The sequence below is a fragment of the Metopolophium dirhodum genome, chromosome 5, assembly GCF_019925205.1.
Source record: "Metopolophium dirhodum isolate CAU chromosome 5, ASM1992520v1, whole genome shotgun sequence".
Lineage (NCBI taxonomy): Eukaryota > Metazoa > Arthropoda > Insecta > Hemiptera > Aphididae > Metopolophium > Metopolophium dirhodum.
The window spans coordinates 1,682,720-1,709,132 of record NC_083564.1 but is presented as its reverse complement, the minus strand read 5'-3'; the positions used below and the strand labels follow the sequence as shown (position 1 = coordinate 1,709,132).

The 26,413-nt window shown below is 28.4% G+C and overlaps 2 protein-coding genes across 11 annotated transcripts; one reads left to right on the top strand and one right to left on the bottom strand.

Moving 5' to 3' along the window:
• The first annotated feature begins 164 nt into the window (after nucleotides 1-164).
• Nucleotides 165-14,342, top strand: LOC132945749 (serine/arginine repetitive matrix protein 1). 8 transcript variants are annotated; one of them, XR_009664588.1, is made up of 20 exons: nucleotides 165-371; nucleotides 3,151-3,240; nucleotides 3,345-3,470; nucleotides 3,529-3,699; nucleotides 4,267-4,355; nucleotides 7,166-7,312; nucleotides 8,284-8,418; nucleotides 8,925-9,085; nucleotides 9,152-9,276; nucleotides 9,369-9,622; nucleotides 9,693-9,762; nucleotides 9,873-9,968; nucleotides 10,133-10,218; nucleotides 11,124-11,210; nucleotides 11,296-11,356; nucleotides 12,109-12,372; nucleotides 12,436-12,540; nucleotides 12,621-12,751; nucleotides 13,309-13,780; nucleotides 13,856-14,342. XR_009664588.1 is itself a non-coding variant. In XM_061015505.1 (19 exons), exons 1-18 carry the CDS (start codon nucleotides 363-365, stop codon nucleotides 12,741-12,743), a joined length of 2,208 nt encoding a protein of 735 aa, XP_060871488.1. In that variant the 5' UTR covers nucleotides 166-362; the 3' UTR covers nucleotides 12,744-12,751; nucleotides 14,041-14,342. The 8 variants fall into 8 exon arrangements, 1 of the variants encoding a protein (XP_060871488.1); XR_009664587.1 differs by having other exon boundaries at nucleotides 166-371; nucleotides 11,115-11,210; nucleotides 13,314-13,780; XR_009664586.1 differs by having other exon boundaries at nucleotides 166-371; nucleotides 11,115-11,210; nucleotides 14,041-14,342.
• A 147-nt stretch (nucleotides 14,343-14,489) lies between these two features.
• Nucleotides 14,490-20,946, bottom strand: LOC132945750 (uncharacterized). Of its 3 annotated transcripts, none has more exons than XM_061015508.1 (10): nucleotides 20,712-20,946; nucleotides 20,142-20,271; nucleotides 19,606-19,872; nucleotides 19,139-19,281; nucleotides 18,819-19,065; nucleotides 18,601-18,738; nucleotides 18,277-18,408; nucleotides 18,076-18,211; nucleotides 17,864-18,012; nucleotides 14,490-16,044 (listed from the first exon to the last, which is right to left on the bottom strand). In XM_061015508.1, the coding sequence occupies exons 2-10, from the start codon at nucleotides 20,260-20,262 to the stop codon at nucleotides 15,842-15,844; spliced, it is 1,536 nt and encodes a 511-aa protein (XP_060871491.1). In that variant the 5' UTR covers nucleotides 20,263-20,271; nucleotides 20,712-20,946; the 3' UTR covers nucleotides 14,490-15,841. The 3 variants fall into 3 exon arrangements, with proteins under 3 accessions (XP_060871491.1, XP_060871489.1, XP_060871490.1); XM_061015506.1 differs by having other exon boundaries at nucleotides 18,819-19,071; nucleotides 20,712-20,943; XM_061015507.1 differs by lacking the exon at nucleotides 20,712-20,946 and adding an exon at nucleotides 20,383-20,663 and having other exon boundaries at nucleotides 18,819-19,071.
• Nucleotides 20,947-26,413: the final 5,467 nt, after the last annotated feature.

The window sequence follows — 26,413 nt, the reverse complement described above, 5'->3', positions numbered from 1 at the left end:
ACAATAATAATGCTATATACAATTATATTGTACGGTTACATATTTGAACAGATGGCGTGGAACTACGTTTACACGATATTGTATTATAGTCCGTGCATGTTACAATACTGATCGAGCCGCAAGTCCGCGACCAATCAGGAACATCCAATTTCTTTTTACCATTGTTTTCCGCCGTGTGTGGTGCCGTGGTGCCGAACTCCACCGTCTGCCGAGCGTCCGGGGCACTTCGAGCCGTGTCTGTTTGTTTGATTTTTCTAACAATATAATATTTTAATATTATTGTAGTCGGCGTTTTTGGTTTTTTTACCGTCCCGAGTGTTGTATTATCATTCTGATCCGTTGGTTCTAGGACCGGAATCAAGATGTATACGGTAAGTACATTTTTAATAATAATATGTTAAACGTTTACCTACGATCACGACAATGATTACGGCGTTTCATGTTTTCAAACGCACAATATTATTATTCATCGAAATTGTCCAGCACTATTAATAATACAGATATTATTCTGAACACCATGGTGAATAGATCTCGTCATTTTCCGTCGCGTATTTTGAACTTTTTAAGATACGTCTATGTTTGCGTTTATGGATATTATCTACATTATGTCATTGTCGAAATAGGCTGGTTATAAGTTTACTGTTTTATACTTGAATTAATTACCAAGTAGATTGGCATAATAATATTTTGACATTTTGTATACATTATCATGGTATTGTAAATCGTATTGATATACAATCGTCATCCTTTGATCATCATACACACAACTATATACACGATAAATATTGTTATTTTATGTGTATAATACAACCTGTATCTACAATTTAGTAGATAAGCTAAAATAAATAATATTAAGTAACTAATACAATTAATTAATTAACCTTTTAATGTAGTATTATATGATAGAAAAGTGACATTTCACATGTGTGCCTATTTATATTTTATATATACCTACCTACCTAGTTCAATTATGAAAGTAAATACAATAGATAACTATTACCAAATATCTATTTAATAAAATAGAAATTATCAAATTTTTCTTCATTTTAAATTTGTAGGTATTTAGGTATATGAGCAATCCCAAATAGGGTGGTTATAATTAAGTTTAGATGTTAAATTATATCATTTGAAGTTAGTGCATTTATCAATTATTATTATTTATTATAATACTGAGTAACTCTTTTATAGGTAAACACTTCTCAAAAAGTTTTAACATCTTTTGGAATTATATTTTTTAGTTAGGTTATTTACTAAACAATATTTTTGAAAATTAATTAGGACATTCCTGAACATGTTGTGACACCAAGAACAAATTTAAATACCTGTAATTTTAAATGACAGTTAGTTTTTATTTTATTACCAATGCTGGATGTTTTTCTGAAAATGTACATACCTACATACAAATCAAATTGTTTTTCAAAGAAAGACTAGTTGTGTCAGTAATACTTTTAGTATTCATAATCAACGGTAATAGTTATTTATAGTTTAAATGAGGGACACCAGGCATGCCATTTATGGGTAGATGTGCCCCCCTAGACATAAACTACCTATAAATTATAATTTCTTTCAATAATTTATATTCTATATCTATATTCAGAGTGTTAATAAGTTATAACCACGGCCTACAAATTTTACTATTGGATACATGTTTTCCCCTCTGTACCTATAGGCTAAGTGGGTAAATAGTTAAAAGTAACGTTTTTGGACCAAAAGGTTATTGGCCTCTCACTAAAAGAGGAATCAAATGCACTGCTGTCACACAGCAGTAGGTACCCCATAAAATGTTGGTTCACTAATATTAATGTATGTATTCAACAGTATTGTTCTTACTATACTCTATCCCACGAGAGAATAATCAGTCCGCCAACCGATTCTCGTCAGTGCTACGCACCCCCTACCAAATATCCAGTGTTTCACGACACACCAATTGAATCAGTCGTAATGCGCGAAAAGTGATTATTCTCTTGTGGGATAGAATATAAATATAGTTGAATGTTGTTTAATAATTTAAAAATGTATAACATTATTTTTATTCAGCTATATTTATCATTAACATTACTGTATAGGTACTTTGCCTGTTTGTCAATTATGTACAGTTCACCCTATGAGTATGTTTTCCTCAGGTCTCCTTCCTGATAGTCTATTTCCTTTTCCTATGAGGTTTATAGCTCCCATCCTATTTTAATATAATATTAATTACTAAAAACAAGATAAGAAGACTTGGGAAAAATATTAAATAAATATCTTTAGCTATAGTTTTTAAAAATTGTATCTATATATATAAATTAATGTGTGTCCTTTATGTATTCCTAAATAGCTGGACCGATTTTGATGAAATTGCTTGTGTATGTTTGAGTGGTTCCCGGAATGATTTAGGTTCATAATTGGACCCAGTAGGGTTGTGAGATTTAGGATGGAAATTTTTGTTTATAAATGGTTGCTATTGGTTATAAGAGAAATAATTAGTAGAAATGAGTATTTATTTATTGATCGGCAGATCAGGTGCAAGCTTGCATCAAATTTAATTATTGAACATTGCCTAGAGTGTCTAAGTTGCATTTACTGCAGCGAGTTACACTCAAAAAAAGTTGAACAATCATAATTTTTTTAAGAGTTGTCATCTTTTTACGGGCAACAAAGTGCGAGGGATGAGCTAGTTATTTATAAATAGTAAATATATATGTCAAAAATTTTCTGTAATTGGGGATTTAAATAATGATATAATAATATACCATTCCTAGACCTAGTTTTAAAAATTAACTACCTACCTATATATACTCTATTCCATCTAAGAGTAAACCGCAGAACAGTGCCTGATCCCCCATGCAATGGCTATGCGTTCTATGATTGGCCGACAGTCGTCATCGGGTGCCTGTGCTAACGCTCTCACCAATGTCCAAATTATAGTGGTGATGCGCAGAAAAAACGTGTTTTGGTCGGCCAATTAGTTCACTCTTAGATGGAATAGAGTATAGTTGTGTACTTTTTCTATTCATTGTCATTTGAATATATTTTGTGTTAATTCTCTAGTCAATTAAATTGTAATAACCAATAATGACATTTTAACCATTAGTTAAAAGATCGATTTAAATTTTAATCACATTAATATATTCAAATAACTTTGATAACATACTATTATTTAATTTATAGGGTACTAGTGCTGACCAGGATACTAGATTCAGTGACAAAGAAAAAAAGCTTTTGAAACAAATGAAATTTAGTGAATCTTTAAACGCTAAGGTATTATAATTAATATAATTTAATTGTCTAGGTTTATAAATTTGTTTTTATTTATTTTAATTTTTAAATACTAAAATAATCAAAATATATATGTTCCATGAAAGGTTGATATGAATAAAGTAAAACTAGATACTATCAAACCTTGGATTGGTAAAAGAATAACAGAATTGCTAGGAATGGAAGACGATGTTGTAGAAGAATTTGTGAACAATCAGCTTGAAGCCGATACTGTATGTAAAATATCTTGTATGTTTTACTTACATTTTTTTTAATATTGCCATTTTTTAGTGGCCTGATCCAAGAAAAATGCAAATAAATCTCACTGGTTTCTTGAATGGCAAAAATGCTCGAGTATTTATGACGGATTTGTGGGAATTACTTTTGTCTGCACAGGAATCTCCATCGGGAATCCCCCCTAAATTTATTGAGCAAAAAAAAGAAGAGTTAAAAAAGAAAATGGTAATATTATTTTTATAGTTATTGTGTTTCACTTTTATTGATTTTGGTAATACAAAATGTCATCTAGTTAGTTTATAGTAAGAACAGTTGTGACATACATTTCTTGTATAAATTAAAGCAGTGTTTCTCAAATTTTTTAATTGTACCTATGTCTTATTAGCTACAATAAAAATTACTAAAATCCATAAAATCTACAATTTATCTATGATAAAAATGATAATATATAAAATTAATTTTGAGTAACCTTACTTTTATATTACAGTTTGAGAATCGCTGTCTTAGGGCCCGTGTGTTACAGCCGTGAAACTCAGCCAGTAAAATCAGTGGGTTAAGCATAACTAAGATCTTAACTATGATTATTAAACGGGCCCTTATAGTATTATATTTGCATTAATATAGCATTAAATGTATATTATTAATATACCTGATAATTAATAATAGAAAATCAGAATACCGAAATTATTATGCAATTTGTTTGTTTATTTTGTTCATTAGAATTTTTTTTTATTATTAAAAGTTAATTTATTATTATTTTTGATGGACTAATGTTGCAACTATATATTACAGGAAGATCAAGAGCGTGTAGGAGATATGATTAAGAAGTTTGAAAAAGATAAAGAAGATAGAGAAAAAGAAAGAAAAAAAGATAGAGAAAGGTAATTTTTAATTCAATTATGTATTTATTATGATAAAATTTTTTTTTTTATTTCTCTTAAACTTAATATATATTTTCAACTTGTTATGACAATCTAATTTTATACTGGATTTACATAACACTATCACCTCAATTTATGATTTACATTGTTCAGGGTAGGTAATATACACATTTAAAATATTTGTGTTTTGTTACACCTATCCTAACAAAAACACTGTGAAAAAAAACTTAAAGATAAATGCTATAAAATGTGTGATATAAGGTGGAATCTAAGTAAATGGTCTAATGTGTAAAATGTATATTTAAGTAATTAATCCAAATTTAGCATACTTGGTCAGAAACAAATTTATCTATTTAAATGGGGTCTGCATTATTTACTACATAATACTTAGTACTTGGCTATACATTTTTAGACTGAATCTTCCGGCCAAATAAACTAAATTTGGATTAATTTTAGTTAAAGTAATTCATATAATAAATAAATATAAATAACCAATTTTTATTAAATTTGGGTTAATTACTTATATATACATTGTACACATTAAACCATTTACTTAGATCTCACCTTATATCTGTATTTATATGTTTATATATTTATATGTTCTGTATAGTATGGAACCCATTTACTGGTATTTGGGGAAATAAGCTTGAAAGTATTCAAAATCGCTATCTAAATTTTTTTGCACCTAAATTAAGATTACCAATTAATGATATTTCTAACGTTGCTAAACAATGTGATATTGATACACTGATTATATAATGATGTTAATTATGTATATAAACTTAATAATAATCAAATTGATTGTCCCGATCTATTTACTAAAATTAAATTGAAGGTACCTACATTCAATTCTCGAAATCACTTATTATTTCATATCGACTGCTACCACTATAATTACAGTTACTATAGCCCGTTAAACTGTATGTGTATGTTCTGTAATAACCTTAAAAATTTTGATTTTTTTTATGATCCACCGTGTTTACTATACTCTTTATCAACTAAGTAATGTATTTTAATGTATATATATTTTGTAACTTTTGCTCATCTTGGTCGTAATTAATAAATAAATCACACATTTTATAGCATTTATCTTTAAGTTTTTATTCACTTAGCGTTTTCTTACGCGGAGTTAACAGAGTGTTTTTGTTGTGGTATCTATAGTTTTTTTATAAATTATCATATTTAATATACTGTATTAATATGTCTGGGGTAATTGTTTAACCCGTGCGCCCAACGACGAATTAAATTAAATTTATCCACAAAATTTGCTGTGTATCTAGTATCTATGCAAGTCGTAACGCACCGACTACAAACGGGTAGGACAGCCGTTTAACTGATTTTGATAGCACGGTTGAATCGTAGACAAAACAAAACAAACACTAACGCCACATAACCATAAAGTAATCAATGCTCCGAACCAGAGACTGAATGCACCGAGAGTGAACTATGTGTGTTGTATGTGTCTAGTAGTGTGAGAAGTACCATCACAAGAATCCTCGTCACCTGTTGACACCATGGCACGTTTAATACAGCTGCCGGCGGCAAAAGTAGTATATTATCCACTATTTTTGATCATAACAGAAATATTATTCAACCAATTCCATTGAAAATTATAATTTAGCACGTAGCCTGTGATTTTCTCAATCTATTGATACCTCATTCTAACGATTTGGTCCATTTATTAGACCTATAGTATTTAATAAAGATTACCAAAATATTAACATATATTAAATAGGAATGTTAAGGTTTCTGTATATATACATGGTCATGTGCTACGCTTTCTTTTTTTTTACTTAGCTCGCGACACTTCCGTGTCGATGAATAATATACCATGTATAAAACATGTGTACCTATATTTCTACAAAATGGATAACTACCTATTCATTAATTACTATATTGGTTTTAAGTTTGGTGACATTTTATATGAGTATCAGTCATTTTAGTTCAATTAGAAAATTACTAAATAAAAAAAAAATTAACTTCATAAATATAATATTTTTATTACTAAACCCAAATTAGGTGTGTATTAAATTTACTATTCAAAATCAAACCAATTGATTTTTTTCATAACAAAATGTAAATATTCCCCCCCAGTTAACAGTAGTTTACATTTTGCTATGAAAAATAAATTTGTTGCTTCCTGTGCAATTTCCTTATCACTGAGTTACCTGACCGCACAGACCCATGACACTATACCCCACAGTTAACAGTAGACGTCATGGGTCTGTGCGGTCAGCTAACTCAGTAGTAGAGAAATTACTCGGAAGCGAGAGACCCGTGTTTGATTCCCAGTCCGGCAGCTTGATTTTTGACGTTATTTCCCCTGTAGGAGTAAACAAAAACATTGTACTAAGTATAATAATAAGTACATGTATATAATAGTATGTATAATAGTACATTTTATACTAAAAAAACACTGGTGAAACTAAATGAAACTTGAAACATTCCAATCCATAATTATTTGTCATTGAATTAAAATTGAACACTTCCATTACAGTATTTTACTCTATGATGAAGTACACTTGATTGACACCTACTATACAGCAAAACGAATACTTGCCCACTTTTATATAGTGATTTTACACTTAACGCCATTAAGTCAATTGTTGTATATACTTTATGTGGCTAAACAATTTGAACAGTTTTTTTAGTCTAATAATAATTCTATACAATAATAAAATTTAGTAACTTCACACAGAACATACCTAATAATTCTTAAATACTTTCTAAAAACTACCTATCTTTATCACAGCTAAAACATGAATGATTTAAAATAGTAATATTAATTGTCAACAATTTTATTGTCTTAGAAGGAAAAGTCGTAGTAGATCACATACACGAGATCGTCGTAGCAGATCTAGAGATCGCCATCGTGATAAACGTGATAAAGAAAAGGAAAGAGATAAATATAAAGATCATGATTCAGATAAAGTACGAGAAAAACATACAAAAAGAGAGTAAGTATTGTAATCATTTTGTTTTTTTGTCAATAAATTTAATTTCTACTATAGTGACTTTTTTGGGCGTTTGGATGCCTTGTATAGAAAATAAACATCAATATTTTTAACCACCTCTATTATAAATTATGCCCATACTTTTTTCTGAAAATGTTGATGCCAAAATCTAATTTTTTTATTTTTGTGGTAACAAAACACCATCGATATGATAGCATGTATGTGTTTTTTATGTCTAAAGATACTGTATCTGGTACTGATTTCAATCCTCAATTTCAATATCTTTTCTGATATAAAAGTGAACTTAGTTGGTACTTAGTAAAAATGTCTTGGTACTTTTTTTAATAATTGAGAAAAATAGGAAGTTTTACATCACATTTTTTTATTATTATTTTCTATATAGTATAATTTTCAAAATATTTTAACCAAGATAGTTTTAGGAATTTGAAATTTTGGTTTTTATTCAAAAAATGTAATACAAGGTTCCTCCTAAGTTCTTATTACTGGAATTAAAAAAAAAAGTTGAGCGTTCAAACAAAGAATAATGGTTTTAGCTATTTTGTTGTTCAAAAATATTATCTTGGAGACTTGAAACTTTTACTTACATTATTATACTCTACATTTATACTTAATACAATCATATTTATAGTTTATACCATAAACCTTTTCATACAATATTGATTATCAATTTAATACCAATATAATAAATGCAATGTTTTCGGTAAAAATTAATTTAGTCTACCATATTTACCTATAATAGCAAAATAAATAACTTAAATAGCAATATAGATGTATAATCAAATATACTAAGTTTTAAAGCTGACAGATCGCCTCCACACAGTATCATTTTTCTATACCTACTGTGTGTCGATGATACCTACTTGCCCTATTTTTTTTTTATTTGAATGTATTGTTTAAATTTTTTTTTTTATCAGGTATTGAATAATATAATAAATGTTTTTTTATGTCATTAGTTCTCGTTCAAAGTCAAAAGGAAAACTTGTGAGTAATGGACATACTTCACCGACTAAAAAGGAAAAAAGTCGTAGTTGTTCACCTAAAAATGATATTACCTCAACTGAAGAAAAAACTACTAATCCAAAGACTTCGTAAGTATTATCTTACTAATATACATATATTCTACATATCTTAATAATAAATAAATACTTAAGTTGTGCAAAAAAAAAAAATGTATTTTCATATTATATTATGTGTTCAAATAATGTTAAAAATGTTAAAAATTTACATAAAAAATATTTTTTTGTGTGTAACCAGTGAAAAACATAAAAGTTTTAGATCTGCTTGATCTATTTAATTATTTATAAATAACCAAATGGATGGTGAGGGGTAAAAGGGAATAAGTCAATTTGTATAAATAAAAATATTTTTTTTGTTTTGTAAATAATTTTATGGTGGGTCGACTCTGGTGACACAGCAATTTGAAAGATAACTAAATTGCAGTGTCACCAATCAAACCGTCATACAATTATCTACAAAACAAAACAAAATATTTGTATTTATAAAAATTTACTTCTTCTGTTTTACCTAAGCACCGTACAAATTTACCATACTTACCTATTTTTATATTATTTATTATTATTATTTTTTATTTCAGAGATTCACCTGCTAAAGACAAAGTTGTAGAAACAAATAATAAACCTAAACCTAAAGAACGATCATTATCTAGAGATTCTACTAAACGCAGGGAGAAAAAACGACATCATTCTTCTTCATCAAGTCGCAGTTCATCATCATCTAATTCTTCTTTAAGCCCTGGTAGGTATTAAACATTTTAAATTAATTTAATTGGTTTAATTATTTTATAAATATTTTTTTTTTTAGACCGTAAAAAAGATTTTGAAATTCAGAAAAAAGAAAACAGTATCCAAAAGAAAAGACAATACCGAACAAATAAAGATGAATCGTCCGGAAGTGAATCTGACAAAGATAAATCTACAGATAGAAGAGTAATATTTTTAATTTTAATGTAGAAATTGGTATACCTAATTTTGTAATGAATTCTGACTAATAATAAAAATGTATATTTATAATCTTTAAGGATCGTCGTGATCGTTCATCTTCTCGATCAAGGCGTCCATCTAGACATGCTTTTAATCGTGGCCGTTATCGTGAAAAAAGTCGTGATCGTTATTATAGAGATAGAGAAAGGGAAAGGGCAAGAGAAAGAGAACGTAATCGCCGTGATCGTGAGCGGGAACGTAGAGATAGAGAAAGAGCAATTCGTGAAAGGGACCGTGAACGTGATAGACGTAGGCAAAGAGAAAGAGAAGAAAAATCATCACCTCGAAGAAGGTAACTTGTAATATTAAACACTAAAACCTATATCTTAAAAAAAATTCAACAATATATGTTTTATGGTTAGGAAATCCAGAAGTCCTGAAAGAAAATCTAGATCAGGCAGCAGACATACAAGATCTCGTTCAAAATCTAAAGTGTGTTATTTATTAATATTAATTTATTTGTTGTACCAGTTAAACAGTATTTGTTGATTGTAATCCATTAAGTTATAAGCTTAAAGTTATATAAGTTATGTATTGTTTAGAGGAGACCAAGTGGAAAATCACGTAGCAGGGAACGCACTGTTAAGGATTCAAGTATTGTTTCTCCCACTAAAAAAGATAACACTTCAAAATCAAAGGTAGAGAACATTATACATATTATATTTATTTTTATTAAGATAATTAACATTTTAGTATACATTAATATCGCATTGATAATGTTACTATATTATGTAATTAATCTCATTTCTTCAACATGTTATTGCAGTTCTTTAAATTGTTATTTTTTTTCATGTATAATCAGGCTTCTCAAGAAAGTTTATCTAGAACCCCTTCACCTTTTAAGAAAGTTGAAGACAAGGCAGAACGTAAACCAGTAAAAGATAGATTGTACGTATAAGATAATTTTATTTCTAAAACATAATTTTTACTTTTTAATATTTTAACTCAATATATTTCTAATTGTAAAATGGTAATTTATACACATTGATTAAGACAATTCTAATTTTATATAATATTTTACTATATTACACTTCTTTAACGATATATTTTTGAATATTGAAATCGTTTTGTTTTCTGTGATATTGAAAAAAAAATTAGGTATCGATATTCCGAATTATCGGTTACTCAAAAAAATTGTTTTTAAAAAATATTATACAAGTTCTCTGGCGTTAAAATCAGTTAGTTTCAGTTAACCTGAATACCTAATAGCCAGGGGCCCTTAATTAAATATTACAAATAAATTTTAATTACAAAGTATTCAATATTGTATGATATACTACGATTATCGATATGTAAATTTCCAAAAAAAAGTTTGCGATATCAAATCAACATATCGATAATGCTGAAGAAGCCTATACCATATATTATAAAGATGAATATTTATTATTTGATAACAGAAACCAAAATTCAAAATTTTTTTTCGTAATATAGAAATAATTATTTATCTTAATTTTACTCCATACTTAAATTATTACCATTGATTATAAATACTATAGATCGCTCACTGGCCTGTATTTATGCGATGCGAAATATTGGCCAGCGAGATTGGTATAGTACTTCTAATCAATGTTATTACTTATGAATGTTCTATATTTTTTAAAAAACAAACTAAATCATTTTTCAAATCCTCAATACACTTCATTGCTTAGAGCCGGGGTTTTTAACCTTACTCCGTGTGGTTTTTATCCGAAAACATGTATTACAATACTTTTTAATTGTTACTAAAAAAATTAATTTGTATAACTTTTTTTTAAATTAAATAATTTGATACTTATTTTTCCTAGGGGCGTTAGAGATGAACAACATTCTAAATCTTCTCAGCCACAAAAATCAAAAGGACAATCTCCTTCATCGGAAAAGAAAAATAACACTGATAAAAAGTAATTTTAGTATTTTATTTTTATTTACAAAATAAATGTTAAAATTATGTAAAATGTATTCATATTCATTGAATATTTATTTTAGAAATTCATCTAGTTCTAGACGAAAGTCATCAACATCTCCTGCTATTAAAAAGAAAGAAGAAGTGAGTACTTTTTTACTCACATAGTATATATTTACTAGGGTTAAATTTGTATATTATTCTTAAAAGTAATATGTAATGACGCATTAGAATTTATTTTGATAATCATGTTTATAAAATACAATAGTCGAGATGTAAGAACTGTTCAACATATAAAATGTCGAGGATTATATTCAGTTTAAGAACACAAATAGATACTATTGTTAATATTTGTTATTATACAATTAAATATTGACAAATATCTTAAAAACAGAAATAGATGTTAAGTATTAACAATGAGAGGACAGCAGAAAATAATCGGATGTCAAAATAACTAATTTTTTATATTGTATTGTTCGCTTAATATTAGAGTTAACTTTCCTATATAATATTAATTAATAATTATCCAACTTAATTAAAGGACAATTTTCTATCTTTGTATGTCTTTTATTATACTTGAAAAGTTTTAGTGGGTAATGAGCATTGTTATATTTTACATACTCAATAATTCCTTAAAATAAAAGTATCGTGTAAATCCCACTTATAACACAAATAATGGTCTAACCTTTCAGTTATATATTAGGTCAATAATTAAATTCACTCTGGTCATAAAGCTAAGGACCATATACCAACGCAAAATTGGTTTTGTTGAACTCTAATTTGATTATGTTATACATTTATTTGTTCAGTATATCTATTATTCATTAAATTTATAGTTAATCCATCTACATTAAAATATGTACCTAGAATTATATATTTTTTTATTTGACTTTTAGGATAAAACAGAAAAAGTAAAAAAACTTATTAAGAAATCTGACACATCTGATGCCGAAAACACCAAAATTAAAAAAAAGGAAGAATCAAGTTCATCAGATGAATCATTAAAAAAGTCTAAAAAGAAAGTTAAAAGAGATTCTAGTTCAGATGATGATAAAGTAAAAGCTAAAAAACGGAAACTCAAGGATTCTACTTCATCTGAAGATGATGATTCGAAGAAAAAAAAGAAACGCAAAAAGAGATCGTCCAGTTCAAGTTCTGATGTATGTGTAATTTTGAATTAAGTTTAATCTTTGTATTTTTCTTCATTGTATGTACTATTACAGGAAAGTGACAGAGATGACAAAAAAAAGAAAAAGGACAAGAAACATAAAAAACATAAGAAGCATAAGAAACACAAAAAACATAAGAAACGCAAGACTGAAGAAAGTGTAAACAATATTTTTATATAAACTATACTTATTATATATTTAACTTTCTAATAATTACATTTTCTATTTTAACATACTAGGGTTCTGATGCCAAATCTGGAGATGAGTCGGAACAACGTTTAAGGGAGAAGGCACTGCGTACAATGAAAAAGAAAAATCAGGCTAAACATGACGGAACCCCTAATAGTAATAGCAGTGATTAACAAAAGAGGTTAGTTTATACTGAAGATAAAACCTTAAATATTGTTTGACTAGTATAGACCTTAATAATTACTTATAAGATACAATATCTAATTATACTTGCATGTAAAAACAACAACAAAATTGGTCTAAGAAATCTGTAGAACTTAAACAGTACAGAGAAATTTTTTTTAAACATAAATCGTTAATATTATTTAACACATTTAGGTAAATCTGTATATTTATAATATAATTGTATCCTAGATGTTTTTTTTTTTTTTTTTTTACTACTTTTATTATTACTTTGCTATACTAATATAATAATCAATTAATTTAAATACAAAAACGGTATAATATAAACATAATTTCATTCCATTTTTATCTTAACTGATCGTTTTCAAACCGATAATTTATAAAACTTATATTTTTGTATTCAAATAGTCACTCTGGATAACCCATAACCAATGTATTTATGTTTTTTTTTCTTTTTAATTAACTCGTTTAGTCAATAAATAATAATTTTTAGGTAAGAAATTCTTTGTTTTTGTCATATCGATCGTTGTAATTCTAGCAACGAGAATTTGACAGGTTAGCCCTACGTCCAGTCAACAGGCTGCTGACTTGTTAGCAGAGTTATACTTGCATCATTTTCATAGCGCTGTCTGATCGTTTTTGAAGCCCCACAATTGTTTTCTTTCAATCAACATTTTTAATGAGCAACTACAATACATCTATCAACATTCATTCTGCATTTCTCCTATCAACATATCTGCAATCAACATTACTTCTATCAACAAACCCGCAATCAACATATCTGCGTTCAACATTACTTCTATCAACACATCCACGATCAACATTTATTCTATCAACCCGAATCTTCACTGCAATCAACATTTCTCTCATCGTCAAATATCTTTCAATACTCTTTCAGATCATTTGAGTGTTTTGTGTTTTCAAACCATTGAAAACTATCGCTTCATCCACTAATTCATATCCGTATGATTAGTATAATCTAGAATAAGATGACATGTGAAATGTTACCAATGAGAGTTGTGTTATGGTATGCATTCTAAAATATCATTATTTTATTAAATCAACATTCATTTTTAAAAGTTTTTTTAAATTTTAATTTTAGGATAAATACAATACCTACGACTGCTGTTTGAAAATGTACCTAGACCAATTGAAAATCTACAGTTGATCTAAAAAGTTTTTGGCTTATGTCAAATTATTCAATTAATATAATACAATATAATCTTATTTTGTCCAAAATATTTTGCTATGAGAAAATCTATTTTAAATTTAATTGTTTTGTTTCAGGGCTTATAGTTAAGAAGAATTTGAAGTATTAGTGATAATTCTGAAGAATGGTTCTTTGAAGATATCTTAAATTTTAATAATTTTTAAGTAATTAACAATTATAACATTAATGCAATTATATACACGTCTTACAATAAATATATTATATTCAATTTTTGAAAATGTATCATAATTTAAAATACATTGTTTAATTTAATGTTTCACTTAAGCAATACAACATAGTTTACATTAATTAGTAATGTGTTATTATTAGCTATTACAATTAGATAAAAAAATAAATATGACATATATTTTTACTTAAATATGAATTTTATTTGTTTATATAAATTTCAATTTTAATGTTGACCCTGTTAAGTTTCAATGCCCACTGCCAAACGCAATTTGAATTAGAAACAAAAATTTGTTATTTTTATGATTTACTGTGTGTGACTAAACTGTGTAACTGCATAAAAAATTGAGTTAAATGTTTAAAAATGCTTCATAACATTTTCTAACAGTTCAATTTACAAATAATTTTAGGTGGACTACTGCTGTTGTCTGAGTAATACTGCTAAGGTTCTTAACTAAAAAGTTACCAACAGATACAAAATGAATATATTAAATTTTTTATAGTCTGTTAAATATAAGAAAGTCAACTAATATGTTGTTCCTACTTTTCAAAGATAGTACCATAGATGGCCTAGCCTCAAACATGCATCAATAGAAACCATTTGTTTAATGTAAAACCAATAATAATAATAAATAAAAACTACAATCCGAAAAGCACGTAAGTAACAAGTACAAATTTACAAAATATTCTTTAATAATAAATACTAAATAGTATAAAATATAAATTGCCTATTACCATTATCAATGTTATTACATTACTGTGTGCAAATGTCTTATTAAATGTAATATATTTTAATTTATATCAAAAATCTACTTGTCAAATACCTGTCTTATAATATGTAACTTGTGACGAAAAGTTATCTTCCAAAATATATTATTAATTTTTTTATCAATTTTTATAATAAATAATTTGATTTATTAATTATTGTAATAAATAATATTTTTAAAATTATCCCATTTTATATTTAACAAAATTTTTATTAACTAACAATAATTAATAGCTGAGGCTAGTGCGGGATATTTTTATGATAAGACCAATAACTTAACCAAACATCTCACGGGAGAAAAAGTAACCAGCCAATTACAACACTCCTTTTTATTTTAAATTGTCTCATAATATTTTTCTTTTAAAACAGTGAATTATACTTGACAATTAAGATCTCATGTATATTCAATGGACTGGACCCCAAACTGTATTGTGAAAACACATTCAAATGTAAAATTATCATAACATTTTCTTAATACACCTTACATATACAAAGGTGGTATTTTAAATATCTCACCCTCTTTTATGCTTAAATTATGCATATATTCAAATCCTGATTTTTGGAATTTTTTTTTTTGTGAGTATAAACATCTTTTTTTAAATAGGACTTGACTCCCTCCCCTCATTCTTTGCGTTTCTAATATTTTATCAGATATTTTTTTGAGAAATTTTTGTGTAGTAGATTTTAGGTGAAAACAAAATTATTTGATTTGCATTATTTAGGCCAAATATATTATATACGATTATCAATAAGTATAATAACAAAATAAAAAGATTAAATTAAGTTAATTAGTAAGTAGAATAATAATGTTTGGTAATTACTTTTTGTAACATACAAGGCAAGTACCAAATTTATTTAATTTGGTGTCTTGTTAAAAAATAATAATTATAATTATAAAAATAAAATTATTATATAATAAGTGATGTTCAAATTTTTTCTTCAATTGTTAAATTGTCTTCCACTGTTTTTGATTCAACAATTTCAGATTCATTTATATCCTCGTTAATTGAATAAAGTAATTTTTTGGCCAATATTTGGATGTCTTCATCAACACTATTACAATGTGTTGTCACTAATTTTATAAAGGTTGAATTTTTGTACAAAACAAGTTGTTTTTGACTAATGCCACCTACGAAAAATATAAATATGATAAAAACTTTTCCATATTTCTTAGAATTAAATATAATTATAATGTATCAATTCAGAACTTGAAAACAATAATTGTTACAAGAGGACGTCACACCCGCAAGTGTTGTATTTCCATCTTAAGCCGCGTACACACTTGTAACATTTGCGCGTAACATCCTTTGATGCGGCCAAATTTACTGACAACTGATGGAACGGTGCTGTTACGGCCTAACAGAAAATGTTACAAGTGTGTACGCGGCTTATATATATATATGCAAAACGCATTTACGCAGTCTGAGTAAAAATCGCTCATTTTTGGTTTTAGAGCTAAGATACCTATTATAAAATTGAATTGTGACAATATTTCTGATGGCAAGTTGTTGCGTTTTTCCATTATACCCAGAATAACGTTCATTATATCGTTTAAAAATATACAACATTTTAAAATTTTAATTTAAAAAAAAATGAACTAGAAGTCAAGAAGCTTTCAGAAGTATAGTCACAATTCAATTTTATAATAGATATTTTTACTCTAGAATCAAAATTGTGCAAGTTCTACTAAGACTGCGTAAACGCGTTTTGTCTATGTCGTACATGTATAAGATAGAAAAAACACATGCGGGTGTGACGATAATTGTATCGTTACATATTAACGACTTTATATTATTGTATAACTTTTTACTATACAAAAAATATACAGAGTGTATCTTATGTCATTGTACGCGGGTTTTTTTTTAACAATATTATTTATTTCATAATTATTAATAATAATTTACCTATTATAGGTACTACCTACAAAAATTTTTTTTTTTTTGAAAACTTTGTTGGACGCGTTAAAAATTATATATATTTTGGAGATAAAGATGGGCCATAGGACCGTGCCCACCCCTTAATCCGGGCTTGCCCATCATTAGAATCGTAGTGAACTTAATTCGTCATTGGCTTAATTATTATTCAATTCATCTGGGGTGATTATTAACACCTTCAATCGACAAGTTTCCAAAAATATTTTTGTAAATAAAACAATTTTATAAATATCTTTTGATAACTTATTAACCTGCAAAGTTACCTATTGGCTACAATGGCGTAATTAGGAATTTGGTTTGGGGGGGGGGGGGAGAATATATGTTTATAGCAAACATGAATGGTCATTATCAATACTTTGATCAAAATGTTAACGGTAAAAAAAAAGTTTTGGGGGGGATCCACCCCCCTAATCACGCCCCTGAATGGTTAGGGTATTAGAATCTTAAGCCTTAAGGAGTGTTAGCGTCACTTCTTAGAAATGTATATTATAGCAATAAGCAAAATATTTAAAGACAAGATGAATGATATTGTAACATATACAATAATAGAATTTAATGTAAAGCAGAAAAAATTTAAAAATTAAATAAAACTTGTATTTGATGAGGTTTTTAAATTTAGATTCTGATTTTGTTTTGTAATTTTGATAATTCTTAGTATTTTTTAAGTGGAAAAATTTTTTAAGGAAAAACAAGAAATTTAATACAAAATCTATTTTGGTTTTTGGCATATTTCTAAAAAAAAGTAACTGTAAATACATGAAATTTTCACTGAATGTTTATATTATCAGTTTCTACACAACATTAAATTTAAAAAATAATTACTTTTTTTGGGCTATTTACAGGAATAAGATAATTTTTATTTTTATAGATTTTTTAAAATTATTGTTGATAACATTTTTTAGCACACAAAGATTTTATAATATTGAATTCAAATTTAAAACATCCTATACAAGGACCTTTTAACATTTACTGTTTAGGAATCAGGAGAGTGGTACTCACTACTCACTAACTCACCTTTTTTGATGATACATCTTATTATGTCCATGCCTTTCATTACTATTGGATTAAATGTAGTGTGGTTTAAAACATCTATAGTGATTTTGATCAATTTATCTGTATTGTTCTCATCCATAGACTCAAAATTTGTAACATATAAAAGATTTCTAATAAATAAATAAACTATAGTTAGTCGATTTCAAAATAAATTAAATATTTTTAAAACTCACTTAAACAAACAAAGTACAGATACTTCCATCAATGAATTGTTATCTTTGATTGATTGGTCCAAAGTATTTATAAACCATGTTATATGCTTCATTATAGTTTTTGCAGGACTTATAGTTGTATGATTTGAGTCATATTCTGATGTAGTACAAAGTGATGTTAAATAATATTTTAATTTTACATAAAAACTAATATAAACTTACTATATCTACTAAAATTGGCCAAAGACCTTACAGCCGACAACTTAACGTATAAATTATTAGAATGTAGTTTTTTAAGTAGCCATTCTACTAAATATAAAACATCAAGTTGTTTATTTTTTTCCATGGAACCATCTAAATAAAAACATTAAAATTTAGGAGAGAGAATTCATGTAAGTTAAAATTTAACTTCACAATATATATATTTTATATTACAAAAATTGTATTTCAAATTTTGACTCCAGATGTAATAGAGCACAATCCAAGATCACAGAGAATTATTAATATTAATATATTTTAGTTAAAAATTCAATAAGTAATCCATACCATCATTGGAAAGTAATATTATGATATCACATATTTTTTTAACAATACGTTTTGGATCCTCTTCTTGGTTTTCTTCATATTTATCTAATATTTCTACTAATGTTTTATGTTTTTCTTTTAATATCCAATTATAAACATCTAAACATATTTTTGTTTTATATAATATACGTCATATATGTTAATTGAAGTATGTTAGTTTAAGTATATTATGCATTTACTATAAATTTTAGAGACTTGTTTAATGAATTTAATACAAATGGAAGTAACATTGATTTGCATATTATATCTTTCCAATAAACGATCAATAAAATAACATTTTTCATAATCTGTTATTTTGGTGTTACTTTTTGATTTTCTAACAATATTGATCATTAATGATACCAAGTTTATGTAAAATCTATAGTTATTATTATTATATTCCATGTATTGAATTCCATAAAAATTTAATTCTTCAATCATGTTATCCTGAAACTGAAAAATTTACTATAACATTTTTTTTTTATATATTTATAGATTATTATTTATAATTTATATAAACCTTATAATTGTAGTCATCCAAATGAGTTAAATTTAATAATAACCCAATGACAACAGGTTGAATTTCTTCATTAATGTTTGTTTTCAACACTTCCATCGTAATTAAAAGACATCCTTCTTTTAATGCACACTTGGTATTTTCCTCTAAAAATGTTTTGAAACAAATGTATACATTTTTTTTTTTTAAAGTGCTTAGTTTAATTTAGATGCACAATGTATTTAAAATTAAATAATTATAAACAGACAAATTTGATCCAAAAGAAACTTGATCAATACATTTTTAAATATTCATTATAAATTGGCAGTGATAACAAACTAAGATAGAATTCTTGGTAGTAACTATAGTTAAGTTTTAATAATATATTTGAGAGTACTTTATTTTATATAAGACTACATATTTTGTTCTACACACTAGTAAGTATGAACACTTCTGATTGTTCTATAACTACAACTAATGTTATTATTTACCATGATAATAACAAAGATTCCCAACTGCACGACATGTCTGAAGCAAACATTCTTGAATACATTTGTCTTTATTAATACAACTTGTAAGTGATTTTAATATATTCACAGTAGACACGGTTATTTTTTCTCCAAGATAATGTCTCGCTGAGTCATCTGAGCATAATGAAGCAATTACATTACATCCAGCAGCTAAAACTTGATGGCCATGAGTATTAGGCGATAAAGGCAAATATTCAATTAATTTACTATAATCATCTGCTGACAAACCTAAAAATAGTAATTTTATATTCATGTTTATATTATATTCATTGAATCAATTTAATGTAAACAATGTATTCAGTGATAGGACTTAATATGTAATACTTGTAATAAACTCTAAAATTGGGATTAAGACACTTACATAGACTGATATAGAAAAAAATACCTACCTAGTACCTACTATTCACAAAACAAATAGGTCAATTAAAAATTGTTAGAACTATTTTGGGTACTTAATGAAAAATTTAATCTATTAAATATTTGTAATAGGTACTTACATTTTGGATCAAGTTCTGATAATTCATTCAATAAATCCATCATATTGTTATAATTATCATCATTTACTTGTTTGTTGTTTGTATTCATATTAAAAGACTCAAATAAAGACATTTTTTCCATTTTTAAATTCTAAAAAAATATATAATAAATAGGTAAATAATTTATTAATATTACTAATTTTTATTTAGAGGATGTTCTTCTTTTTTGTTCTCATAAACTTTTAATAATCATTTCACTAACTTGATTTTCTAATTGTAGAATTATTTTAATACATTCCGTGTACCTAATTAATTATACATATACTTTCAATTGATGTTCTAAAAATATTATTAATTTAAATTTAATACTATAGTATCATAAAAATTGTCATAAATAAAACAAAATAATTTTATTTCAAATATATTAAAAGGTATTATTATAAGTAAACATTATTGGAAATACAGTTAAATAGTTATACAGTTAAAAACCAAGCATTTTCATTTCATGAAGAATTAATTTTATTATTATAGTAATAAGCAATATAGTATTATAGTAGTTTCACTGTGGTACTGCCTTCACAGTGATATTACCTTTCTAACGATTAGTAAACATTTCCCAAGTTGTAAATGTCTGCAAGCGTCATTGATAAGATGAAGTCGGGTATCTAGTTATTATATATCCATAGAGAGAGACTTAGAGAGACTTAAGTCTATGCATGACAAATGTAATTTAATTTAATTTAATTTGTCATGAGTTTATGTATGTGTCCATGACTTTTGCCGATCGTTATCACTATTCATTACCACAGAATAACCAGAAGGAGCACCTGTCCTTTTGAGTTTAACATGGGTTCTTATCATGAACTAAGATATATATATATATATATATATATTAGTTCATGGTTCTTATGGGGCACAGATTTGCAACACCTGTTGGAATATCAGCATAGCCAGTAGAAAGACAATTCCCATTATTCTTTGTTTCTTGATAGACTGTTATTCCGAACAGAGGCAATTAACTTTATCCTAACCACGCCGGACTAAGATACTATATTCTAGTCCGTGATCCTAACAAACTTGTAAGTAACTTACTGTTGCAAAGTAAGAATGTAAACAGCAAATCAGTGTGACCAGACAGAAAGAATTTTACATTTTTGTTATATTCATGGATCCACTGATATTCCATCAAATTAAACAGCTGATTTTTGAGTGGTCAGCACGGCTATATAGATAGTACCTTTAATCGTAATTTACCATCTTTAATCGTGATGCTCAGCGAGTGCAGCGCTGCAGCCCCTTCTGGTTATTCTTTGGTGTTACTATCACGATTCACTTTTTGTCATACACCACGACCGCGGTTAAACAAAATACTGCACTAAACCAAGCGCTCACGAATTTCTACCTTTTCAACGTTTCAAAGTTCAAACGTTGGCGTTTGTTCTGCAAAACGTTTTCCGCTATAGAATTTCCTCTTGGCTCTCTATACTCTATAGTCCGCGCTATGAACAAAGTCATGATATAACTGAGTTAGTTATATCATGGACAAAGTAATTTTTGTTATGGTGTCATGGTGATATTAGTATCTTTGTCATGACCCGGCATTGTGTTCGAATTTTGAACTTTGAAGTCTATGAAGTACTGATGTGTGAACTGAAGAACGTGTTTTGGCTTATTGAAATTGCTTTAATTAATATCACGGATTAATCCGTGAGCAATATGTATAGTATATTACTATATTAGTATACTGTAGTTTCGATATCTGCACGGACTAAGATATAATATCTTAGTCCGTGGATATCAATTTTACTCTATACCACGATTAAAGACATTATACAGGTTGCACATCGACTACTGATGAGGTGAAATACGAAATGACTACCAATAATTAACCAGTAAGTTGTGCTCCAAGCGTCAGTATTACAATTAACCGGTTATAGATACACAGGTGTAAAATTAGTTCTAAATGTCGACACATAATATGGTCGAGTGTTGACATCAAGCACCCCACTAGTTAATTGTTAACAGCTGATTTTTATAGTCACTTTATAAGTCAATCTGAAAGCCGTTTATTATAGGGCGATGTGCAACCTGTATATCTTTAATCGTGATCTATACATAACTAATAAAGATATGGATAGGCCACGGCTGTGTTAAATATATTTGAGGCCGCGTTTCTGGAGGGGAAGGCAATTGAGGCGGCTCCTTTATCCATAACCGTGATTGATAGTCGATACTCGACATACTAGGTATACTTTATTTGGCCTAAATTGTTCCCCTCGAAGACCGCTGATAGGACCATTATGTCCTATTCATATCTTTATTATCTATGGATCTTTTTTTTTTTTTTTTTTTTTTTTTTTTTTTTTTTTTATTTTATTAAAGAAAATATATACAATCTGTATTAACTATACAATAAGTAATATTGATGATTTATATACAAAACTGGACGGCTTGATAGAAGGGAGTGTCCAAACAACACTACTTCAATTTTAGACTTTTAATTGATGATTTTTTTTTTTTTTTTTTTTTATTTTACTATTATTGGTTGAGGAGGTCCCTGGGCCAATTTCGCTTTAGACGACGTGGAGGGTTATCGGGGAGAGTGACGGATGAGAGATTGGAAATGAATGGATTTGGATGGTTGACTGTGTTATTGTGAAATAATTTATAGTAGAGGGAGGCTAGGGTGCTTATGTATGGGATTTTAAGGTCAGAGTGGAGTGTGAGGTTGGTCACGTACCAGGGTGCGTTTGTGAGGAGACGAAGACAAATTGATTGGAAGGCTTGGAATTTTTGAATGTTGGATTTTTTGGATGTGCCCCATAACTGTATTCCGTAAGTCATTGAAGGGCGGAGAATTTGTTTATAGATTAGGAGTTTTGTGTAGAGAGGGAGATTTGATTTGAGAAGGTGTTTCATTTTGTGGAGTTTAAAGTTAAGTGATTTCCTTTTTGTTTTTATGTGAACTGCCCAAGTGAGTTTACTGTCGAGATGGACTCCGAGGTAACGGGTGGCATGTGCTTTGGGAATCGTGACGTTATTGAGGGTCATGGGGGGACTATGGTCTGGACGTAGAGTAAAGGTTATGTGGGTAGATTTATTTGGATTTATTTTGATTCTCCACAAGTTGAACCAATTTTGTAGTTCATTGAGATGGGATTGTAGATTTTCGGATGCTATGGTTAGGTCAACATTAGTCGATATTATGCCTGTGTCATCTGCGAAAGTAGCAAGAGTGGTGTTCTCAAAGTGAGGAATGTCGGAGGTAAATATATTGTAAAGAGTAGGTGCTAGAATGCTTCCCTGGGGGACGCCAGCTTTTATGTAGTGGATTTGTGAGAGTTCGTCTTCGCAGCGAACGACGAAGGATCGGTTATGAAGGAAAGATTTTATGGTTAAAAACAGGGGGGCTGGTAGAAATCGTATTTTATATAGTAGGCCTTCGTGCCAAACGCGGTCGAACGCCTGAGCTACGTCGAGAAAGACGCCAGTGGAGTACTGTTTGTTTTCGAGAGTTTGTGCAATTATGTCGATTATTCTGTGGACTTGATGGAGTGACGAATGTTTATTTTTGAAACCGAATTGAGTGTGGGGGATTATATTATGGCTTGCTAATAAAGGATTTATTCGCTTTAGTATAATCTTTTCTAGAATTTTTGAGAATGAGGGTAAAAGGCTGATAGGACGATAAGAAGAAGGCAGGTCAGGAGGTTTATCTGGTTTTGGAATTAGAATAATTATGGAGTGTTTCCATGAATGAGGAATGTGGGAGAGACGAAGAATTGAGTTGAAGATAAAGGTTAAGAGAAGAATGGCTTTCTTAGGCAAATGTTTAATAATTTGATTTGTTATGAGGTCGTGACCTGGAGATTTTTTGTTTGATAATTTACTGATAATAAATTGGATTTCGCTGGGGGAGGTATGTTTTGTGGGTAGCGACATAGGAAGGCAATTGGTTAGAGATTTTTCAATAAAGGATGTGTGATCGATGTTGTTAACGTCGGGATGAGGAGAGAAATTATTTTCTAGGAGAGAGGCAAACAGGTTTGATTTTTCTAGGTTGGTCTTTGCGAAGGATCTGTCAGGATATCTAATTGGTGGTATTACTTTATTCTTATTTAGGATTTGTTTAGTAGCTTTCCAAATAGAATTGTTTGAGTTCGATAGAGAATTTAAATATCTTTGGTATGTTTCTGTGTTGTGAATACGTAGAAGGTTTTTAAGGGAGCACGCAATATTGTTGTAGCGACTTTTGTCACTGGGGAGGTGGGTGTGGTGCCATCGGTTTCTGGCTCGGCGTTTTTCAACAAGCAGTTTTGAGAGGTGATCAGGGAGAAAATTTTTATTGCGATTGGAGGGTAAGGAGGTTGATGAGTCAAGGGCGGCGTTTTTTATCAACGTGGTGAAGGTTGAGACAGCAGAGTCTATCTCTTCAGTAGATTTTAAAGAAATGTTTAGAGATATATTGTTTTCAACGATGCGGGAGAATTTTTTCCAATCGGTTATCCCTGGGGTGAGAGTGGGGAATTTTTTCAGTGAGACCAATTGATTATTTAAAGTTAATAGGATAGGGGTGTGATCAGACGAGAGGTCTGCGAGATTGGCAATATTATAGTTGAAGTTATTTGGGAGAGTATGAATGAAAAAATCAAGAATGTCGGGAACTCTGTTGGAGTGTGATGGCCAATACGTTGGGTCAGGAGGAGATAAGAATTTTAGGTTGTTAGAAAGTAGTGATCTGTGTAGTGAAAGGCCTCTAGTATTGGATACTCTAGATCCCCATAAATTATGTTTGGAATTGAAGTCACCTCCGGATAAAAATGTGTTACCGAGGGATTTGAAGTACTGAGTGAAATCATTGTCGGTTATTTTGTTAGCGTGACCCGGTGGACAGTAAACAGACGAGATTGTAGTGGGTACATGGTTTATTGAAATTTCTATATTAGTAGCTTGAATGGATGTAGTTTGGAATTGTGGAAGTACTGAGTGACTAATGTTAGTTTTTATTATTAATGCAGAACCAGCATGCGCAGTACCATCGGGGTGATCGCAGTGGTATGTTGAGTAGCAGGGAATATGAAAATTTGAGTGTGTGGTGAGGTGGGATTCACTAATTAGAAGTATATCTATGTTGTTTACAGTAAGAAAAGCTTTTAATTCATTTTTTTGTTGCAATAGGCCGTTTGCATTCCAAAGAAGGATGGATAACGGGTGGAGAATAGTTTCGTGATTATTTATCATCTTTAGAAACTATAAGTTTATTGATAACAGTGGTTAGTAGAGAGATTAGGGGACAGATTAGGTTTTTTAGTTCTTCGAGAAAAGATGAAAGTTTGAGGGATATGTCTGGATGTGTTGTAGGATTGGTTGGATTGTTTGTGTTATCGGTGGTAGCTTGGGCGTAAGTTTTGGGGAAGTTTGAGGCTGAAATTGAAGTAGCGTTTACAGATGTTGGGGGAACATGATTTGATTGAGGGTTAAAGTTTTTTTTTGATTGTAGAGTAGATTGAAATTCCTTATGGACTGGGCATCCTCGGTAGTTCTGATAATTCATTCAATAAATCCATCATATTGTTATAATTATCATCATTTACTTGTTTGTTGTTTGTATTCATATTAAAAGACTCAAATAAAGACATTTTTTCCATTTTTAAATTCTAAAAAAATATATAATAAATAGGTAAATAATTTATTAATATTACTAATTTTTATTTAGAGGATGTTCTTCTTTTTTGTTCTCATAAACTTTTAATAATCATTTCACTAACTTGATTTTCTAATTGTAGAATTATTTTAATACATTCCGTGTACCTAATTAATTATACATATACTTTCAATTGATGTTCTAAAAATATTATTAATTTAAATTTAATACTATAGTATCATAAAAATTGTCATAAATAAAACAAAATAATTTTATTTCAAATATATTAAAAGGTATTATTATAAGTAAACATTATTGGAAATACAGTTAAATAGTTATACAGTTAAAAACCAAGCATTTTCATTTCATGAAGAATTAATTTTATTATTATAGTAATAAGCAATATAGTATTATAGTAGTTTCACTGTGGTACTGCCTTCACAGTGATATTACCTTTCTAACGATTAGTAAACATTTCCCAAGTTGTAAATGTCTGCAAGCGTCATTGATAAGATGAAGTCGGGTATCTAGTTATTATAAATCCATAGAGAGAGACTTAGAGAGACTTAAGTCTATGCATGACAAATGTAATTTAATTTAATTTAATTTGTCATGAGTTTATGTATGTGTCCATGACTTTTGCCGATCG

Coding starts and splice junctions, on each gene's coding strand:
- LOC132945749 (XM_061015505.1), top strand. Junction 7,313..8,283: donor GAAAAACATACAAAAAGAGA/GTAAGTATTGTA, acceptor TTATGTCATTAG/TTCTCGTTCAAAGTCAAAAG. Junction 10,219..11,114: donor AAACCAGTAAAAGATAGATT/GTACGTATAAGA, acceptor TATTTTTCCTAG/GGGCGTTAGAGATGAACAAC.
- LOC132945750 (XM_061015506.1), bottom strand. CDS start 20,262: ATGGAAAAAATGTCTTTATTTGAGTCTTTTAATATGAATACAAACAAC. Junction 19,873..20,141: donor ATCAGAACTTGATCCAAAAT/GTAAGTACCTAT, acceptor TACTATTTTTAG/GTTTGTCAGCAGATGATTAT. Junction 18,013..18,075: donor TCTGTACTTTGTTTGTTTAA/GTGAGTTTTAAA, acceptor TTTATTTATTAG/AAATCTTTTATATGTTACAA.